At 39.6% G+C, this 20,987-nt stretch overlaps 1 protein-coding gene across 6 annotated transcripts in view; it reads left to right on the forward strand.

The window, feature by feature from the left end:
* The window catches only part of LOC135083736 (P3 protein-like), a 40,050-nt gene that overhangs the window by 13,598 nt on the left and 5,465 nt on the right, over positions 1 to 20,987 (forward strand). For 2 of the 6 annotated variants that reach the window (XM_063978466.1, XM_063978465.1), the window contains exons 2-9: positions 9,516 to 9,697; positions 11,166 to 11,318; positions 11,926 to 12,056; positions 12,713 to 12,832; positions 13,217 to 13,391; positions 16,429 to 16,691; positions 17,375 to 17,561; positions 19,844 to 19,919. In XM_063978466.1, coding sequence (XP_063834536.1) covers positions 9,535 to 9,697; positions 11,166 to 11,318; positions 11,926 to 12,056; positions 12,713 to 12,832; positions 13,217 to 13,391; positions 16,429 to 16,691; positions 17,375 to 17,561; positions 19,844 to 19,919 — 1,268 coding nt within the window. In that variant the 5' untranslated portion in view covers positions 9,516 to 9,534. Of the gene's footprint in view, positions 1 to 7,947; positions 8,053 to 8,092; positions 8,114 to 9,515; positions 9,698 to 9,772; positions 9,837 to 9,919; positions 9,985 to 11,165; positions 11,319 to 11,925; positions 12,057 to 12,712; positions 12,833 to 13,216; positions 13,392 to 16,428; positions 16,692 to 17,374; positions 17,562 to 19,843; positions 19,920 to 20,987 lie in introns of those variants that run through there. The other 4 variants (XM_063978464.1, XM_063978467.1, XM_063978470.1 and 1 more) reach the window with 4 other exon arrangements.

Here is a 20,987-nt window from a genome sequence, read left to right on the forward strand (position 1 = left end):
CTATATGCCAAATTTCATCAAATCGATTTATTGGTTTAGGGTGGTTTAGGCGTTACTTTCGCTCGCGCGCGTCCCTGTTTCAAAAACTGGGATAAAAACTATCCTATAGTATGTCCTTTCCTGGGACTCAAACTATCTCTATGCCAAATTTCATCAAATTGGTTTATTGGTTTAGGAGGCGTTACTTTCGCATTTATAATATTAGTATAGATAGATACATTAGATACATTGTCACTTCTGAGGTCACTTCTATCAAATTATCTATTCTGTGCTTCTATTTAAACAAACAGTGGTGGACATGTAGTATATGTTGATATAGCTAATAAGTTCCTTAATGATAAAATAATACTGGTCTAATATGGGAAAACCCGCGCCCATGTATTTATTATACCTACATAAATAGAAATCTTAATGAAGTCTCAATCCGGTGCACTCTTCGACCTTTGTACGACTATTATAATGCTGAAGGTTGATTCGCAATAATACCACAGAATAATACTTACGTGCATACGTGTCCGCTGTCCGGAATTTTTGTAGTTTAAGAGTAGGCGCACACCGTTGATTTTTAGTTGGCCGATAGTTGTGCCCGATTTTAATTTGTATGAAGAATCGGCCAAATCGAATCGGCGTAGTGTGCGCACTCCCATACATCCCATACTGATCAACTGCCCGACTAAACTATCGGCCGACGAAAAATCAACGGTGTGCGACTACTCTTAATATTAACTTGAACTTGGGTTTAAAAGGCGCATGCTTATGCTAAATGTAACAACTACCTAGTTAACTACCTTTTAATAACATTGATGTTATAAATTGAAACTGTATTTAATAGAAGCCATTCATCATACTTCTATTCAAATAGCTTAAGCCAAAATAATAGCAGGAACAGGATTAACCGATTGAGTCCCAGGCGGCATTAATTAATGTCATAACAATTGATTATCTATTGTGTCTAGATTCGCGGAGCTTGAAGGATTAAATAGCAATTAAAATGTTTAGTTTAATATATTAATTACAAGTTTGCGTGTCAGCTCAAAAATAAATTACCTATTTAGGCAATTTTACAGTCATAATAAAATAGGTTTGCTTATTAATGTACTAGCTTTCCGCCCGCGACTTTGCCCGTCAGTCACAGAAAAACTTTATCGCGCGCGTTCCTGTTTCAAAAACCGGGACAAAAACTATCCTATGTCCTTTCCCGGGACTCAAACTATATCTATGCCAAATTTCATAAAAATCGGTTCAGTGGTTTAGGCGTGAAAGCGAGACAGACAGAGTTACTTTCGCATTTATAATATATTACTTTCGCATTTATAATATTAGTTGGGATAATATTAGTATACCTAGATTTTTGTATTTTGATTACAAGCGGCTAGTTTCCTAATGGCCCAGAAATTATGATATAATCAGCGTTTTATTGTGGTTTTCGGGCAATAACTGTAAATAATTTGCATGCATATCAAACACCTACGTAGTATAAATTCTTATCTCTGAACACATCTCCGCTTCGATACCATGTGGAGCAAATTTTATCAACTGAATTATGTTATCTTACTAAATAAAGACAAAAACTGACTGCTAAAATACGCTACGGTTCTATTAGAACTTCTCATCTCAATGTCCTTTATAACTCCTAACGCTATTAATATTGTTGCAATGCAAAATGATAGATGGAGTTTTGCAACCTTCATTTGTTTATAATTTAAAGGTCAGCTATGGACTGAAGTACAACAGTCAACAGCACAGCAGACTGTCTATTTTGTTTCAAAATAGCTCCTGTTGCAACGATATAAAGATGCTATTGGTTTTTTACCCGACTGCGGCAGAAGGAATATTATTATCACCATTTTTCTATACAATATTTTGTTTATATCTGTTGCTAAGCTTGTTTTACTCTTGATAACTGCGAGTATGTCATTTTATTCATCCAAGTCATTATATTAACCTTTTATACATTGCCCTTGACGCTGCCTTTCGTTAAACAACTTTTTAAATAGGCTTGGTGATTAATTAATGGTGTGCGTCGTGTGATTCAACTTCTTCGATCAATCTGAGGCTACGGTCTCCTATCAAGCGATATACGCGGCGTACGATGGCAGCGTCATACGTTCCTTCGACGTCCATACACCGACGTCAACGCCTGAAAGATACCACAACAGTACCTACATAGTGACGCGGCGTTTATAGGAGACCATAGGCTTAAACTTGGTCCAGTAGGCCTAAGATGAGCGCCGCGATAAGCGATTATCACGCCATCGCCATTTTATCGATTCGCCCATACATTTTGACGTCGATAAGAGTATATCACGACGCGCATCCTATTCCGGCTGGTGTCGAGGGTTGAGAGTGTTGAGACTTATGAATAGATGTCTAACAGAGGTAGATACTTCAATAAAACCAAGTAACGTCTTAACTTGCCCTAAAAGCATGGAAACTTAATAATTCTATTTACGCACAAAATTCCACCGTTTACTTTACCTTGAAGGTGATGGATGAATCTAAATTGAGACACCTTCATATTGTTATCATTACTCATTACCTTCCAATCCAATGAATGAAGTGCGTGACTGTGTCTTTTGGAAGGATATTTGTACGTAAATACAATCGAAATATTTTAAGTATACTTACGTCACTTACGTGATTGACTCATATTTTGACTTTTGATCAAATCCTAATCAGCTCTGAATTTATATCAGGTCGTTTAGTCTCCACTGCTGGAACACCTCTCCTCCATTTCACCAAAAGCAATAGAAGATTATGGCCAACTCTCCTCACATTACCCAGATGGGTTGAGGAGGCTTTGATGTTCGCATATTTTGTCCCTTAGACATCCACGGAATAAGTGGAGTTTCAGACTCCCCGAGGACTACAGATTTTTTGTTTTTGATTAACATCTATGAAAGTACGCACATTACACAGGTTTGGTATCGTCTGATTCCTCATACAAATTAGAATCCGACCAAACTATCGGCCGACTTAAAGTCCGTAGTCTTAGAGAGACGTCTGCCGTCTGGTACGTCTGGAAGTTTCCAGCACTGAAGTGGAACTCGGTAATTCTTATTCAGTACTGATCAAACGTCACAAATCATCTGATAAGAACTAATAAGCGCTAAGCACTTTATCCTGTCTACAATCAATATTAACACTAAATCCAACTACAAAGTTCACACTCACGTGTACATCGTGATTATTTAGCAATGTCGCTAACAGCTTCCATATAAGATGACAATGTAGGTACTGCAGGAGACCTTCATAAAGGCACACCTTCCTTATAAACGTGATTTTAATCCAGTTCCATAGTTAAAAAAAAATGTTTGTCCAGCGACCCACTTTTAGCTTAGTCCAAGGCCAAGTCGCTGGATTGATTTTTATTTTTTTCTTCGTCCGGCAACAGGGCCCGTGGGCCAAGCTAAAAGTGGACCAAATCGCTGGAAGACTCCAGAACTAGTGACATTATAGCTGCCTATTGCTATACATATCAGGATCAACTAGGTATAATATGCCAACTCACAGGATTAAGTAGGTTTATTCCCGTTTTCACCATCAATCCCTAATTTTTAAGTGACCCCTATGGTAACACATAACAGGAATTTAGTTTTCATAGGGTTGAGTGGCGACCACGAGCTGGAAGACGTAGCGTGGGCAGGCCTCCCACTAGGTGGACCGACGATCTGGTGAAGGTCGCGGGAGGAACTTGGATGCAAGCGGCGCAGGACCGGTCTTTGTGGAAATCCTTGGGGGAGGCCTTTGTCCAGCAGTGGACGTCTTTCGGCTGAAACGAACGAACGAGGGGTGGGTCACTTAAAAAGGGATTGATGATTTTAAGTGACCTCTATGGTAACACTTCAGGAATTTGGTTTTTCACAGGGGTAACATAAAAATTAGGGATTGATGGTGAAAACGGGCATTATTTAAGTACAGTACAAATGACAGCTTATCAAGCTAAACACTAATAGCATCTATGCAGTGGTAATAAATGCTTGTTTACAACAAAAACGTGTAGACTCATATGTTATCAACTGTACGTTATCAGTAATTTAATTACATGTAATAATCTTGTACGTGAGAATTTTAAAGATTGCTTAAAGGGTATCAATCTATGTATTATGTATCTAATAGCTTTATTGGGTTGATAACAGTTATCAGTGAGCGGTTCCTAAATATTATTATAGTAAATTATTCAGTTATTTCATTTATCTGAAAATGTTTTTTTCATCATTAAATTTCAGTTTTATTTAAAACTAGCTATCCCGACAGACATTGTCCTAAGAAAAGTTAATCTGTAGGCCTAAGATGCGCGCCGCGATAAGCGGCTATCACACCATTTTATCGATTTTCTCAATACATTTTGACGTCGATAAGAGTCTTATCACGGCGCGCATCTTAGCTCGGATGGACGTCAAGTTTACCCAATTTTTTCTATATTTTTCCTCCTAAGAACCTTCTTCCGATAATAACAAACACATCAAAAAGAATTAGAGAAATCCGTCCAGCCGTACTCAAGCTATAGCGTTACCAGGAGAAAAAGGAATCTAAAGTAAATTAATGATTTTAATACATATTATGTTGTTAATACACAAATATTCAGTTTGTTTCACGGTTACTTATCTAATGAATGAAATTGGTATCTACATAATTAGTAAAATTAAACGTTATTCGAATACGATTATTGTTAAACCCTTAACTACATAGTAATAAGGGCTATTGTGCAGTGTAAAAATCAACGAATAACTAACTGCATCTCCAACCTTGACGCACTCAATGCGCTGAAAATAACTCATCTCCGGTTATAACTGGTGTTGTATAAACACTTCAGGTGCTTCAAAGAACTGGAAACAAATAAAAATAAATAAAATAAAAAATAATAAGTATTTATGGGAAATTTTGGGATTTTCCAAACTGAAAGAAATAAAAAAAAGTTGAACTATTGGTAAATCACAGACCACAAAAGGTAACAAAAATAAATGAAATAAAAACAGTTTTGTAAAAAAAACAGGACTTTTCCAAACTAAGAAATACGTTGTAATTTGGAATAATTACTAGGACGCCACGAGAGGTTTTTATTATTTATTAAAATAAAAAAAAACTGTTACACTTTAGCTACCTACCTCTCACTTGCGAGTAAAAACTTAACCTTTAAAAAGGCGTATTCCAGTAAAAGTCCAGACAAGGTTAACGGAAAAATATCTCGAGCCGTTGCGCATGACCGCGATACCACTCTGTTTCTCGGTGTTAATAATTTAAATTTCAAATCGGCACCCTCTGTTATCGAACAAAACAGGAAATTATGCGAAATGAATAATTTCCTTGTGATCCCGGAGTCGGGTCACTTTTTGTGACGCAAAAACGTTTTAAAATAGTGCAAGAAGTAATGCTTTTAAAAATGGTCAATCTACATTATAACATCATCTAAAAATAATAAACATTTTACGCCCGTATCCACAAACATTACTATGAGGTCTCATAGTGCGCGTTGACGCACAGGGACATACAAACCAATCACAGAGCTCTGTTCAACGCTGCGCGTTCGATTTGCTGCTTCACTTAAGATAGCATCGTTTGTGAATATGTACACATGACAGCACATCAGGTTACCCATTTTTGTTGCAAACTCGCCCCTATTACAACTGCACAAGAACCCACAGTGGTTACGTTGACGTGCCGTCGTCCGTACTACGATGGAGTTGTATGATACTACATATTTTGCAACAAAAAATTTACAATCTGAAGTGCTGATGGCTGTATCAAGCTTTTATTGATTTCATTTATGTAATAATACATTTATCTTTGAGCAGAAGAGAGAGGAGCTGTGCTTGACCCAGTTAATCAGTTAATGCTAATGTAATCTTTCATTGGCTATTTAAGTCTTGAATGAATTACTGAAGTTAATTACCTAAAGATAAAGATTTTGAGACAAGGAATAAAATATACTCACTGAGTGAACGAAAAAAATAACCAAGTTGTAAGATCACCAAAACTGCTATAAATCCAAGTATTTGTTGAACTTACTTGCACTAAAGCTGTACCTATTGATATTGACGCTTCATCATCATTTCAGCCACAGGACGTCCACTGCTGAACATAGGCCTCCCCCAATGATTTCCACAATGGCCGGTTGGTGGCGGCCTGATATTGATGCTTACGATGCGATATTACAAGTGCCAAAAATAATAATGCTGACAAAATAAATGCACGCGAAAAAGTGTCCTTCGACTAGGTATCTGGATAATCGTAGTTTAGATGAACGTGACATAATTATGATAAGGATATGCGTGCTAAAGAGGCATGATACACGTGTCTGTCAAAATATATCTTGCTAATAAATTAATTGTCAAAACAGATTGGAAATGATGACTTGGAAATTATTATGCATTGTTGAGTTCTGAGCTCGATCCTTATCTGTACTTCCATCACTCCATCTCGCTTGCTTATCAGGGCCGGATTTACCATATTATGGCTTTTTGGGATACAGTCCAGGGCTCCGTGGAATCAAGGGGTTCTTAGCTAAGTGAAGTCAAAGTCAAAAATAAACGATAATGCGAAATAGTATAGAATGTTGGCCCCTACCTAAGTAGAATGCCTACCTATGTAGAATTTATGGGGAAATGTATTAAATTATTTAATAAATTACCACAAACTGTTGTAGAACTACCCATTCATAAATTCAAAGCACATATTAAAAGTACTTTAATGAAAAAGGGCTACTATAAAGTCGGTGATTATTTAAAAGATAAAAATGTTTAGGATGCGTAACTGCCTAGTTCGCATAAATATTTATAACTATGTATTTTGAAAACCTGTAAACCTTTGAAAAAGAGGCTGACAATAGTGTCTGAGTTTCTTGCGCTGCTTCTTCTCAGCACTGGCCCATTTATTGACCTGAAGCAGTGGTAGGGTTAATACTGGGACGTGTAAAAGTGCTTTTTTAAAGCCTACTTACAGAAATAAATGAGTTTTACTGAGTTTTAATTAGCCCCCCTAAACTTACGGTCCGGGCTGGACGGTTGCTTATATCCTGAGCTTCTCCAAGTTTTTCTGTGGTGCAACTAGTAGCTCAGTATGTCATTACTAGAGTCCCTATTGTATGAATAGTACTAGGAAAACCATTAATGGTCTATTCAGTTCATGTATTTGAACCTAGCCTACCTGTACAAACACTAACTAAAAATTAAACTCGTAGCTGACAATAGTGACACTGTTTCTTGTCCTGCTTCTTCTCAGCATTGTCCTCAAACATTACCTAGTTTAGTAGGGCTATTGTTAAACAAGTTATTGTCTGTAAAGATATTAAAAAAACAATAATAAACTGAGCTTATGAATGAAGTTTATCAATGTTTTTTTTTATCATCAGCAGTTTTGAGACACACGTTTTAAATGCACTCTTCTTTTGCCTGAACCACCTGCAGACCAATATCTCAGGCGATAAACACGTTACATGTTATCTAATTACATAATTTACAGAAAACTCACATAACATAAGGGCCCAATGCCCGTTTTAACTATCAATCCCTAATTTTTAGGTAACCCCTATGGTAACACAACAGGAATTTGTTTTCAAAGGGGCCACTTAAGCCTATGCGCAGATCACCGATTTTTAGTCGGTCGATAGATAATTGAGCCCGATTCTAATTTGTATGAAGAATCAATCGGTGTAATGTGCGCACTTCCATACATGCCCATACTGATTAACAGCCCGACCCAACTATCGGCCAACTAAAAATCGGTGGTCTGCGCCTAGGCTAAAGGCTTATGAAGCCCCCAAAATCCGCAAACGGTGCCTATGTACCGTGATATTGATTACCTGTACTAATTAAGTAATCCTTATCAATTACGTGACCAGCCCCACGAGACCACAGTCACGGGTTGCCTGCCTATTCGTGCGCAGTTTTATGACTTTTCGATAGCTTAGTACGATATAGTTTCCGAATTCAGTGATAAGATAAACAATAATGTAGTCAATCGTTTATAATACGTTGGTTTACAAGTATATGTGTAGTAGTTAACCAGCATTCGGCGTGGACGCATGTGCTATACGTTTTCTAACAGCATCGTGTGAGTTTCTTCAAGTGTTGTTTTCCCTTTTCATATTGGTTATGTGTGCGGTTATTATTCGGTTCATTGATATCCTGCCTTAGTTTTTGTGTATTATCGACTCAGTTTCACTGTTACTAAGGATCTTTTTAAGGTTTTATCTTATAATTTAACATTTAAGGAGTGTAATTAAAAATTAATGATGATTGAATGTGGATAAAAAGGTTGTGTGTTACGTGATGCATTATTTATGAGAAATATCAGTTCATTTTCTCAATTAACATTATTTTGGCAATAAACTGTACTTTTTGATGATGATTGATGATGTCTTCTTCCTCTAAAACTTACCTACTATACAATTAATTTTACATAATACTTACTTTACATGCAAATTCATTCATAGTTAATTTATTTGAACACACTCGTTAACATGTTCAACTAATAAGTGTATTATTTACTGTAACTCATGCCTCATACTAATGAAATAACAATACAATAAAACTATTTACTTAAAACATGATTTAAGAATTATAAATAACTTGAAAAAATCGAACTGCCTCAGTTGGAAAAGCAGTCGCCCGGCAAGCGGAAGGTCGTGGGCTGAAAACATTGAATTTTCGGATAGATCCAGTTTATTTTGAAACCTATTATTGATACCGTTGGATAGATCTTGTGAAGCACTTTAAGGGTCAGTAACCAGTTTTTCGATATCTTGTGTAGTTTAGAAATAGTCGAGTGAGATCACTTATCGTTTCCACCCTGTATATCTAACTGACTGTGGAGAACTATTAAATACAAGTTGTAGATAACAATTTTCTTATAAACATGTTGTTTATAAACTCGTTGCACTTGCACATTGTGAATGCAATCACGTGTGCTACACCTGATAATTTTAATTATTTTTAATTATTCTTTCACTTTAATCAAATATTTAAAACAGTAAATCCTATTTATCAGTAATTAATTCAACATAAATATCTTATCTCTCTCTAATCGGGAGTTTGCAAATATTTTTATCGCAGACTTTTATGTCTATGTCTAATATGTCTTATTATCAGTGTAATATCACGTTATTGAACCAATTGATATACACAGTTTTCCAAACCACAAGGCTAGTCTTTTCTTGATATACGTTTTGACTACAAATCGAAATAGGCTAGTTTCCTAAAAAAACTTTTAGTCGTCCAATATTTTTATCCAATAGGATATGACGTATTTTTGTTTGTCAATCAGACAAGTAAATACGAAGTTATGGTACGATGAAGTTCCGCGTGACGTCACACCGTGCTACACTTTTAACCACGCCACGACGTCACGAGCCTCTTCATTTGAACTTTGGCGCGCTTTGTCTCTCTCAATTTTCATTACTTTAAAATAGTGACGTGTCGAGTATTTTTTGATAGGTTAACTGACGACTAATTCATACTTGCTTTTTTACCCAGGAAACATCCCTTTTCTAACCATTCCTTTTGTTTCTATTCCAGTAATTAAAAAAGCGGCATCATGTGTCCAATATGGCCGCTTCACCTTGTGCTGCTGTACCTTCTGGCTATCTGTCCGCTGTGGGTGCTGTGTCAGCAACTACCTCAGATATCGGCGGTGTTCAATCCAGACTCCGCCATGATCCACATGAACTTGTACGAGGATGTCAACGTCACTGTTAAGGGTACGTTCTAACAGTATTATTTAGTTGCTGACGCTGTGGGTGTTTTGTCAGCAACTGCCAGCGATCTCTGCTGTGTCCAATCCAGACTCTGCCATGATTCACATGAACTTGTACGAGGATGTCAACGTCACTGTTAAGGGTACGTTCTATCAGTGTTATTTAGTTGCTGACGCTCTGCCCGCTTTGGGTGCTGTGTCAGCAACTGTTAGCGATCTTTGCGGTGTTCAAACCAGATTCCACTATGATTCACATGAACTTGTACGAGGATGTCAACGTCACTGTTAAAGGTAAATTCTAACAGTATTTTTTAGTTGCTGACGCTCTGCCCGCTTGGGTGCTGTGTCAGCAACTGCCAGCAATCTTAGCAGTGTTCAAATCAGAGTTCGTTTTGCACTGGAGGGAAGTCGAACCTTAATGCGAAGAAATTAACGTCATGATCATGATCTAAGTCTGTGTGACTCTGCTGCTTTTTTTCGTATTTGCTGACGCTTGACCCAACGTGGGTGCTGTGTCAGCAACTATAGCAGATCTCCACAATCAATATGCGAAATAGGCCTCTTTCAATGCTCATACTCTTCCCAATCTACAGATTAGAAGCCGCCTGTCTTTACAATCTAGTCGTTATATCGTAAATATTTATTAAATATATGATAATGTTATGTAAATATAATTCAAAACTTACTAGGCGAGACGTGTAAGAAAATGATAAGTTCGTTTTGGATCCAATCGCTAAACTGGTCTGCATACATGATTGGCACCTAAACAAATACGCATTTTCTGTAACATCACTTTTCTATACAAAGCTAGTTGTTGTCAAGTACGTAACTGTAATAGAAAATGTACATACAAAACAGAATGAGAATTATTTTATGTCCCTATAGGTTGTACAATAAATTGTACTTATAAATTGATGGTGACTAACTAAGGGACAAATAGCTGTAAATCCTGGCTATACAAGAGTTGCAGCGCTGGGAACGAAAGGTGGAAATTAGGCCTAAGGCCTTTTTAAGGGTCAAAGGTGAATGCCTCCCCAACCTCTCTGGCCATCGTAGGGAGCGTAGGCCAAATCCTCCATTTGCTTCTGGTAAATAGAGTCGAGCTCCACTGCAGGAGATGAAAAATTACCTGATTGATGAAATTATTTAAATTCAAGACGGTATCTCCTCAAAAGAGTGTGCAATGCAATGCCAAAAACAAGAGCGTCCGCGGAAGACCAGCTTCTTGATATGCCACAGTGAAATAAGCTGCGCTATATCTATTTTAACATCTACTGTATTACCTGGTCTCAGTAAATAAATAATCTTAGAATCTTTGCCCTTTCAAACATGTCAAGATAAATGCTGAGCGAAAGCCTGTTGGCACAGTATTAACTGCCATTATTTTAGTTTTCTGTACCTCATCAATTTACTAACTTAATTAAGTTTTTTCTATTTCTATGATAATTAATTTTAATACAATGAATTTCCAGGTGTCGGTCTGCTGGAGAACGACGAAATACTCGTGACAACAGAGAACGCGGGCATATCGTTCGCGGAGATAAACTCGACGAGCAAACTGACGCAGGAGGACGCAGACAACGGCGAATGGCACGGGAAGATACGGATATATGGAGAATTCTTAGGTAAAGCTCTTAAACGCCTCTGTGGTCTAGTGGTAAGACCACCTGCTTCAGACGCAAAGGTCCCGGGTTCGATTCCCAGTGGGAGCAGATTTTTCTGTTCGGTTTGGTTGGTGGTAGGGCTTGATCTAAGTCCGCCTGGCTAGCTACCACCATCTTACCTAAGTATGTCGCCATAACAACAATGTTAACAGCATTGTTGTGTTCCGGCAGTTTTGTTAGAAGTAAGATAGCCAGTTCCTCCGTGGTTGAGGATTCCGGGTGAAGCTCGCTTCCACCTTCGGCCTAAACGTCACTTACCATCAGGTGAGATACAGGCCAAGAGCTTAAAAAAAAAGCACGCATGTTTTAATAATAAAAACTTTATTTGACATAAGAGATAACAAGAAAAAAAAACAAGATTAACGATTTATGCTTGCACAGAACTTGTTTTGTCGTAAATAGCAGACAAACAAAACACTGCGTACTTAACTAAAATAAACTAATAGCAAAGTAACTCATACTCTCTCATACTCATGCAAGAAAAATAATATAAAAACATACACAGAGTTGACCACTCCGACCCCTATGTACTCACTGTATCAATAAAGTTTTTCTATTTCTATTACAGGGAGGACAAACATAGGCATCCGTGCGGCACGCAACGGCGAAATCTCCGCCGCCAACGAGACTGTGTCCGTCATTGTGACGCGCCCAGAACGCGTCATTGACACCATCTTCACTGCCAGCATTGCCCTCTTTGTAAGTTTCCTCTTACTGTACCAGGGAGGACAAACATAGGCATCCGTGCGGCACGCAACGGCGAAATCTCCGCCGCCAACGAGACAGTGTCCGTCATTGTGACGCGCCCAGAACGCGTCATTGACACCATCTTCACTGCCAGTATTGCTCTCTTTGTAAGTTTCTATTTATTATCCAGCAGTGTTTGTAAAGCAGTGTCTCAAGAATGAAGTCTTTGACCGTTTCCTTGTGTGAGAACGACAATCCGTTTACCAGAGGCTAAAGGATCATTTGGCCTACACTCCACACGATGGATAGACGGTTTGGGCAGGCCTAAAAGGAGGGGAGGTTTACCATTCATTGCACAAATAAATTGGAAAATCGCATTTCGTCAGCTCATATACAATACTGTAAATTAATTTGTGGTATTAACTAACTATACTTTCATTATGATTATCTGTTAATTTAGTCACTACTGACACTTCTGAAGGACAACCGCCTCTAATTTACCAGAGGCTAATGGAGGATTAGATTTAGCCTACTCACTAGACTCTGAGGTCTGATGTTTGCATATTCTTATGATATCCCCGGAAAAAGTGGGGTTGGTCCTATTCTACTTTGCTGGAACCACGCAGCTGTACTTAACTGTATTTTAATGACGTATTATTTGTTGTCAGGTGTCCCTTATCTTCATAAACTTCGGCTGCGCGATGCACTGGCCCACAGTTAAAGAGGTGCTGAAGAAGCCCATAGGACCCGTCATTGGGATGGTCGGACAGTTCATTTTTATGCCTTTGGTGAGTTAGTATATTAGTGTTTAATAGCGATCGTATTCTTTCAACTTCTCTTAAGAAGTCCGGGAAATGTATCTGTAAAGTGCCACCACCTTTACTAAAAGGGAAAGGGGGAGATATCATTAATGTGCAAACCACATAAAGTTAACGTTTACAGATTTATAAGTTATAAGATTTTTTTTCTCAATCCACTTTTTCACTTAAGTTGTAACATTTCACTTAACATGAGAACACTGTATTTCACTTCAAACTTAACATGTACATATTTGTTAAGGGCGTATGGATTTTACAACAAGACACATTGATATCACTCTTTGACTCTAGTGAAGACTGCAGTTTTAAGTGCTAAATCTTGGCCAAAATTAAATATTGACATTTCATTTCCAGATGACGTTCGGTCTCGGCTTCCTGATCTTCCCCGACAATGCGGCGCTTCACTTGGGAATGTTCATGACGGGAGTGGCTCCCGGCGGTGGTGCCTCCAACATCTGGACTTTTATTTTGGGCGGGAACCTGAATCTGTCGCTCGCTATGACGTCTATATCCACCATCTTCTCCTTCGGTGAGTCTTCATTCTTTAATTCTTACGTTTTAGCCAAATGACGTCCACTGGGAACTTTAACCTGTCGCTCGCTATGACGTCTATATCTACTATATTCTCCTTCGGTGAGTGTTTGGGGCAACACGTGTTCCCAGACTACGTCACGCTTCACTTAGGAATGTTCATGACGACGCATTCCAACATCCTGAGGTGGAATTGTGTAAAGCAATCGTTTGACAGAATAATCGTACGTTATGAACTGTCAAATGATAGCGATTGGTGCAAAGTGGGCGATAACGCCCCCTTAAGAGACCCAGAAAAAAAATCGGGACGTTGTGTAGAGGCTTGGGAGGCGTCATCTACTAGGAGGACTCTTGGACATCGACTGAGCTCGACTCTTGACTACAAAAATGGGAGGCGCTAAAAAATAATTTATTCTCAAAGTGGGCAGTAGACTAAATAAGTTTGGGAACCACTGCTTTACACAATGAGGATCAGTACTGTTGTAGAAAATTCAATAAAACTAGTATCTACGTTAATCTTTAAGACATAAGAAAGATATATCTTTTTGAATTAATAAACATAGGCCGTTTTTGCCGCTAAAAGTCAACGTACGCAGGGCCGCGTGACGTCATTATATCCGAATCGAGCGCAGCCGGCGTACTATTGGGATGGAAAATATTTTTTTCCAGCTAAACTATCAGTTTTAGAAAAAAACTTTTAATGACATTTATTCATCAAAATAAAGTAACCTATCGACCAGTAATTTTTAAAAATAAAAATTGTGAAAAATAAGTATCGCTATGTCCAAAAACCACATTTTCATAGGATTCGATGCAATGCGGAGACGCGGTTGGGGTGAGTGTAACTTTTAATGATTGTTTGTATTGAACATAATAATACATAATTTGATGCTAATACCCAGTTTCTGGCCTGGGGGGGGGGGATAAGTCATACCCAGCTTATAGCCTGGGGGGAGGGGCAAGCCTTACCCAGCTTCTGGCCTTGGTGGGAGGGGGGGAGAGGCAAGTCATACCCAGTTTCTGGCCTGGGGGGGGGGGGGTATGTAATACCCAGCTTCTGGCTGAGGGGGAGTCATACCCAGCTTATGCTTATGGGCTAGGGGGAGGGGCTACCCTTACCCGGAGAGGGGGGGGGGGGTCAAGTCATACCCAGTTTCTGGCATTTCTGGCATGGGGGGGGTGTCATACCCAGTTTCTGGCCGAAGGGGAGTCATATCCAGCTTATGCTTATGGCCTGGGGGGAGGGGCAAGCCTTACCCAGCTTCTGGCCTGGGGGGAGGGGGAGGGGTCAAGTCATACCCAGTTTCGGGCCGGGGGGGGGGGGGTAAATCATACAACTTCTGGCCGAGGGGGAAGTCATGCCCAGCTTATGACCTGGGGAGAGGAGGGGGGCGGGGGAGTCATACCCAGCTTCTAGGCTAAGATTAAATAGATTTCTAGGAGGGAGCAGCTGTCCTTTCCTGCAGCAGCTGGCCCGCCCATGGGAACGGCGCATAGATAGGTAGGTACGTAGGTTTAACTCAGAAAAACTAAATAACAGGTAGGTATTGCGTGTACATCGAAATGATCTTCATAGCAATGTCTTGTAGCCTAGGCAGAGTGTATCTGCCTCAGCTATACCTTATTGTTAGAAGTAAATAAATTAATACATATACATTTTTATATTTTACTTGGAAGAAGATATGACTCTAACAACACTTATGAACACTTTATTTGAATAAATCGCCAAATATACCATCGCGGAGACCCCAATCGCGTCTCTGCGTTCCATTGAATCGTATGAGCGTGTGGATTTTTTGCGTTATTTTTCACAACTTCTATTTTTAAAAATTACCTATCGATAGCTTACTTTATTCTGATGAATAAATGTCATTACAAGTTTTTCTCTAAAACTGACAGTTTGGCTAGATAAAAATATTTTCTATCCACGCAGTACGCCGGCAGCGTTCGGATCGGATATAGTGACGTCATCGTCCCCGCGCCGGGCGGTCAGTGAACTTTTTTAGTAATTTGGCCATAACTTCGTCAATTTTTGTCGTAGAACAAAAATTTTTGGACTGTGTGTTAAGGATTTCTTAGCCCTATAAATCTGCATTCACAGCTAAAAATCGAAATGATCCTCATTCCACCTCTGAACCTTTATATTGGGCGGAAATCTGAATCTGCTCGCTATGACGTCGATATCCACTATATTCTCTTTCGGTGAGTCTTCGTTGTTTAATTCGTTTCAGCCGAATGACGTCCACTCTTGGACAAATGCCTTCCCAAATGATTTCCGTAACGACCGGTCCCGACCGGGTGCTTCGCCCGTGACCTTCACCAGATCGTCGGTCCATCCAGTAGGAGATGTGCCCAAACTACGTCATTCGGTCCGTGATATGCCCCGCCCACTACCATTAAGTTTGACGATTCTTCGGGCTATGTCGGTTCTTATCACCTTCTCTAAATTCCCACGGGGAAGGCCCAGACATGCCCATAGGTGGGCGATATTTTTGTCCTAGTTCTTTGAGGCAATTCGACAAATGTTGAGAATAACACCGCAACAAACTCAGACACATTTGGTTCTGTAATGTTTGGTACTGTACGAGGCGCAGTGTAAAATTTCCAAGTATATTTAGACTGCGTTGCACCATCTTACTTTAACTTTTGACAAACGTCAAAAATCTCTCATACTCCATACAAAAAACACCGGTTATTGTTACGGTTATTATAAGGTGATGCAAGTGGTGCCGTTTAGGCGCGATTAGTCCAGTTCGCGATTGGACCAATTCGCTATTTTCTGCATAATTAGTAAAAGTTGTATGACCTCTTTATTTTTTTCATTTTGGATAACCTTTTATGTTGGACCAATTACGAATTGGCCCAATCGCGAATTGGACCAATAGCGATTTGGACTAATCGCGAATATGTATTTTTTTCTCGATTGGACCAATTGCGAATTGGACCAATCGCGCCTAAACGAAGTGGTGCAACTCATCAGATGTTTATTTATTCCAATGTGCGATACATTTTCTATTCCCTCTTTTCTTGCCCAGGTTTCATGCCACTCTGGATCTTCTCTCTCGGGCAAGTGGTATTCGCGAATGCCAACATCGGGGTGCCATACACCAACGTGATAACGTTCGTGGTAGGCCTCCTGGTGCCTATGAGCATCGGTCTGGCCATGCAGCGTTTCACACCTAAGATCGCAGCGTTTATGGTCAAGATATTAAAGGGATTCTCAAGCACGCTGCTGATATTTATCATCGTGTTCGCTATTGTGACGAACCTGTATATATTCCAGCTTTTCACTTGGCAGGTTAGTTGTTTTTGCTTCATTGAGAATAAAAGATGGTGTTTTTTATAATAATTAATTGATGTAATATTTTTTTTAATGCAGACGTAGATTATTTATTAACTTTGCAACACTTTAAAATTGCATGTACAAATATTAAAAAGAATTGGATGGAAAACCGTCTGGAGAACCGGCCAGCAAGTTATAATACGTTACAAAAACTAGTGCTTAGAACGCGTTATGGCTTTTTGTCATTGCCACAACGCCTCGTGAACTTTTCAAAAGAACCATTCGGCCTAGGAGGCGTATCTTACATAACATAAACTCGTTATCTACTAATATGGTCTAAAATCGATGAAATGCTTCGATAAGATTGTATTGTGGCGCGCATTCAAGGCAAGCATAAAATCGTATACTTACAACAGTCGCAAAACGTTGTAGTTGTTTTTTCTCAATTTCACAGAGATTTTGGTCTCTGAACGAATCATACATTCGTGTTCATCCAGTGTCTAAGTAGCTCGGATGGAAGAGCAGTCGCCCGACAAGCGAAAGTTCGTGGGTTCGATTCGCGCCTTAGGCAGATCCATTTAAGTTGTTTATTTAAAATTTAGTTTGAGAAGCGATTCTAATCGCTAAGAAAATTTTAATTACCATATATTGTGTGTTCTTTTATTCCGTAACATATTCCTTCCTTCAACAATCAACAGATAGTAGTAGCGGGCATGGGAATCCCGTGGCTCGGCTATATGTTCGGCTACGCGCTCGCGCGGATCTTCAAGCGGCCGCATAAGGACGCACTCGCCATTTCCATCGAGACCGGCATCCAAAACACAGGCATCGCCATCTTCCTGCTGCGCTATGCGCTGAGCCAGCCCGAGGCAGACATCACTACAGGTAGGCAGCTATCTAGAAAAATATTCTATACTATAGATCTAAGGGGCCATCCATAAAGTACGTCACACGAATTTCATGATTTATTGAGCCCGTCCTTGTCACAGGTGGTCACATTTCTGAGACCAGAAATGTGACCCATCCTTATCGCCCGCGCGTAATTATATTGCTGTCGTGACTATGCGACTGGCACCCGCAGTGAGTGTGCGAGCGCGATAGCAACATAATTACGCGCGAGCGATAAGGATGGGTAGCTAGGGATCATTGGACAGAATTCTACGTGCTCACGGACCAGACTATAGACTGGAGATCATCATCAGGTCATTTAGTCTCCATTGCTGGAGCGCAATCTCTCTCTCCTCACGCTGGCTAAACGGGTTGGGAGGTGTAATGATCGCATAGTGCCGTGTAGTTCCGCCAGTAAAATAAAACCACTCCAATTTATTTTCGTGGATTTCGCAAAAGCCACTAAGGGATTAACGCGATCATGTTTGTTTAGTTCATGTTTTTATACCACACGGGGATCGAACCCGCAACCTCCAGCTTAATACAGTACCGACATCTAGAACACAGGCATCGCCATCTTCCTGCTGCGCTATGCGCTGAGTCAGCCCGAAGCGGACATCACTACAGGTAGGCAACTATCTAGAGATCTATTTTATACTATAGCGGAGATCACTACAGGTGAGCAAATACGGGCCTGTGGCGACACCGACGATACGCCACTACAAACTGTGTACCAACAGATGGCGCTGTCACTACTACACTATGGCACACTCCGCCGCTCATACAAACCTGCATCGCGGTGACGGAGTTTTATATCCTGCCAAATATATATAGACACACCGAGATGGTGTAAATTGGACCTTGGTCCCCGAGCACAACACCCGCTCGGAAGGAAGCACTAACATCTAACTTCCTTATTGTGGTTGAGCATCATATCCCACAGGCCTATTCCCACCACTGCAACTCCTGTGTAGCCAGGATCTACAGCTCGACCGCCAATAAAAACCCAACCAGTGAAGGTCAAGTTTGTCCCGGGGGATAGTTAAACTGTCGTTGGACCCGCAACGGATGACACGTGACAAAACAAAGGTTTAAGTAACCTTTAAGGGAAGGCGCTGGATGCAGGCCGCTACCAACCGTGCGATGTGGAAGTCATTGGGGGAGGCCTATGTTCAGCAGTGGACGTCCTGTGGCTGAAATGATGATGATGATGAAGAAAAGGTGAGTAGAGGTATTATACAGTGTGTACTCCGCGGGATTTGAACCAGCGACGCGCTCGCATTTCCATCGAGACTGGCATCCAGAATACAGGCATCGCCATCTTCCTGCTGCGCTATGCTCTGAGCTAGCCCGAGGCGGACATCACTACAGGTAGGCAACTAGAGATCATACTCTTCTTAATTGAGGACCCTACAAACTGACCAAATACACTGGTCATCACAAAAATCGACCCTCCCGCGACAAGCACTTTCAAACGTATGCATCCCCACTTCCCACCAATATTGGCACCATTTAAAAACCTAGTTCTAAACTTCATTTCATTAAAGGAAAGGTTTTTACCCCAAAAACCAAATAAATATTTTTTCTTTCTTTCTTTAAAAAATATGTCTGTAGAAGAACCCAGAGTCACATCTTCAAAAAATAGGTAGTTACGCTTGAGCCAACTTTTATGGCTATAAAACTGTTAAGTTGGGATTAATCGCTATCCATCTGTTAAAGAGGACACGTGAGATCATTATTTGGTTTTATAACCATAAAATTGGTCTAATTGATCCCAGAGGTGAGCCCAGAGTGAGGTCTTTTTTCAAGTCACATTTATTGTATATCGCGTTAATGTTAATCGTTTATTAAGAAATTAAATGTGTTTTTCTTTAAGGATATTTATTGGGCTTTCAAATAACACCAATATTGTTGGGGCACCATGATTGTGTCAGTAGAAACGAGTTTTCCTGTAAAACGTAGGAGGGCCGATTTTTGTGATGACCAGTTTGCGAAGCCTTAGGCCCGGTTTCCACCAAGGCGGAACGTAGAAATGTTTTGAAGAACCAATCAGATTTCATTTTGTCAATATCATTCAATTTGAACCGAGCCTTAGTTGCTTGCCTTTTAAGACATCCACGGAAAAAGTGGGAGTGGTCCTATTCCAACTGTTCGATTCTTAGATTCTTTACAAAACATTTCAGGCGTCAATCAACTTGATTTACCGATAAGAAATTCAATTTCTGACTGTCACTTAATAATATGAACGCATATTTATACTCAATTTTATTCGTTTACAGTGATTCCAGTATCCGCGGCCATTATGACGCCGATCCCAATGACGGCGATCCTTATCTACCAGAAGATCAAGGGCTGGTACGTACTACCTGTGTTCGCTTGTGTGCGCTCTAGTAAACGTTTGGCGAGTATGAGGTTGCTGAATTATAAGGCCGTGTAATAAAGTTACATTTTAACAAATTATATTCAAGTATATTTGAGTACGGAACGTACCGGAAAGCGCAGCGTAAGACGTCCACCCACAAGGTGGACCGATGACCTCATAAAGGTAGCGGGAAGGTGCTGGATGCAGGCCGCCACCAACCGGCCGTTGTGGAAATCATTGGGGGAGGCATTTTCAGCAGTGGACGTCCTATGGCTGAAATGATGATGATGATTGACTTGAGTTAGAATCGAATTTTGAGTTTCGTTTTATAATAAAAAAATGCCTTGGAAAACTTAAGCGTTTGTTTTTGGTATCAAAGATGATCTAATAAAGATCCAATTCCAAACGCTATGCTATCATAAAAAATTTGAGACTAAGATATTTTTAAATCTAGTTTATTTTATTTTTCATTGTGGTGATTATATTTTTAAACCAGAATTTTAAGACTATTTTGAATAATTCAGCAACCTTATACATTTTTTAAGTAAGGGATAAAGAAAATAAATATTGGAATCTTAAGTTTACGTAATTAATTACATGATTAAATTGTTTCGTTGGGGATTTTAATTTGTGCCGTCTTTGTCTACAAGCGTAACAGTGGACTTAAATTGTTTTAAAACATGGGTTTTCATTTATTTTAAGTACAAAAACACAAATGGGTAATTCAAAATTAAAATTGGGAAAATGTTTAAGGGGTTTATCAATTTCAAATTGAGGCACAATCAACACAAAACATGAAAAAAAATAGAATCTGTAATAAATGAGTTATCGTTGGGCCCAATTTCAAGATTTACACAAAATAAAAACTACATTAAAGAATGAAATGCGCAACGTATTCTGTTTGTTATTCAATTACTATGGGACTATTCCCACCTCTCGTTCCCACCGCGCGCTGCAACTCCTGTGTAGCCAGGATCTACAGCTTGACCGCCAATAAAAACCCGACCAGTGAAGGTCAAGTTCTTACTACACTGACTTAGGTACTTTGAAAGAGGTACACA

Source organism: Ostrinia nubilalis, chromosome 24 (assembly GCF_963855985.1).
Source record: "Ostrinia nubilalis chromosome 24, ilOstNubi1.1, whole genome shotgun sequence".
NCBI lineage: Eukaryota > Metazoa > Arthropoda > Insecta > Lepidoptera > Crambidae > Ostrinia > Ostrinia nubilalis.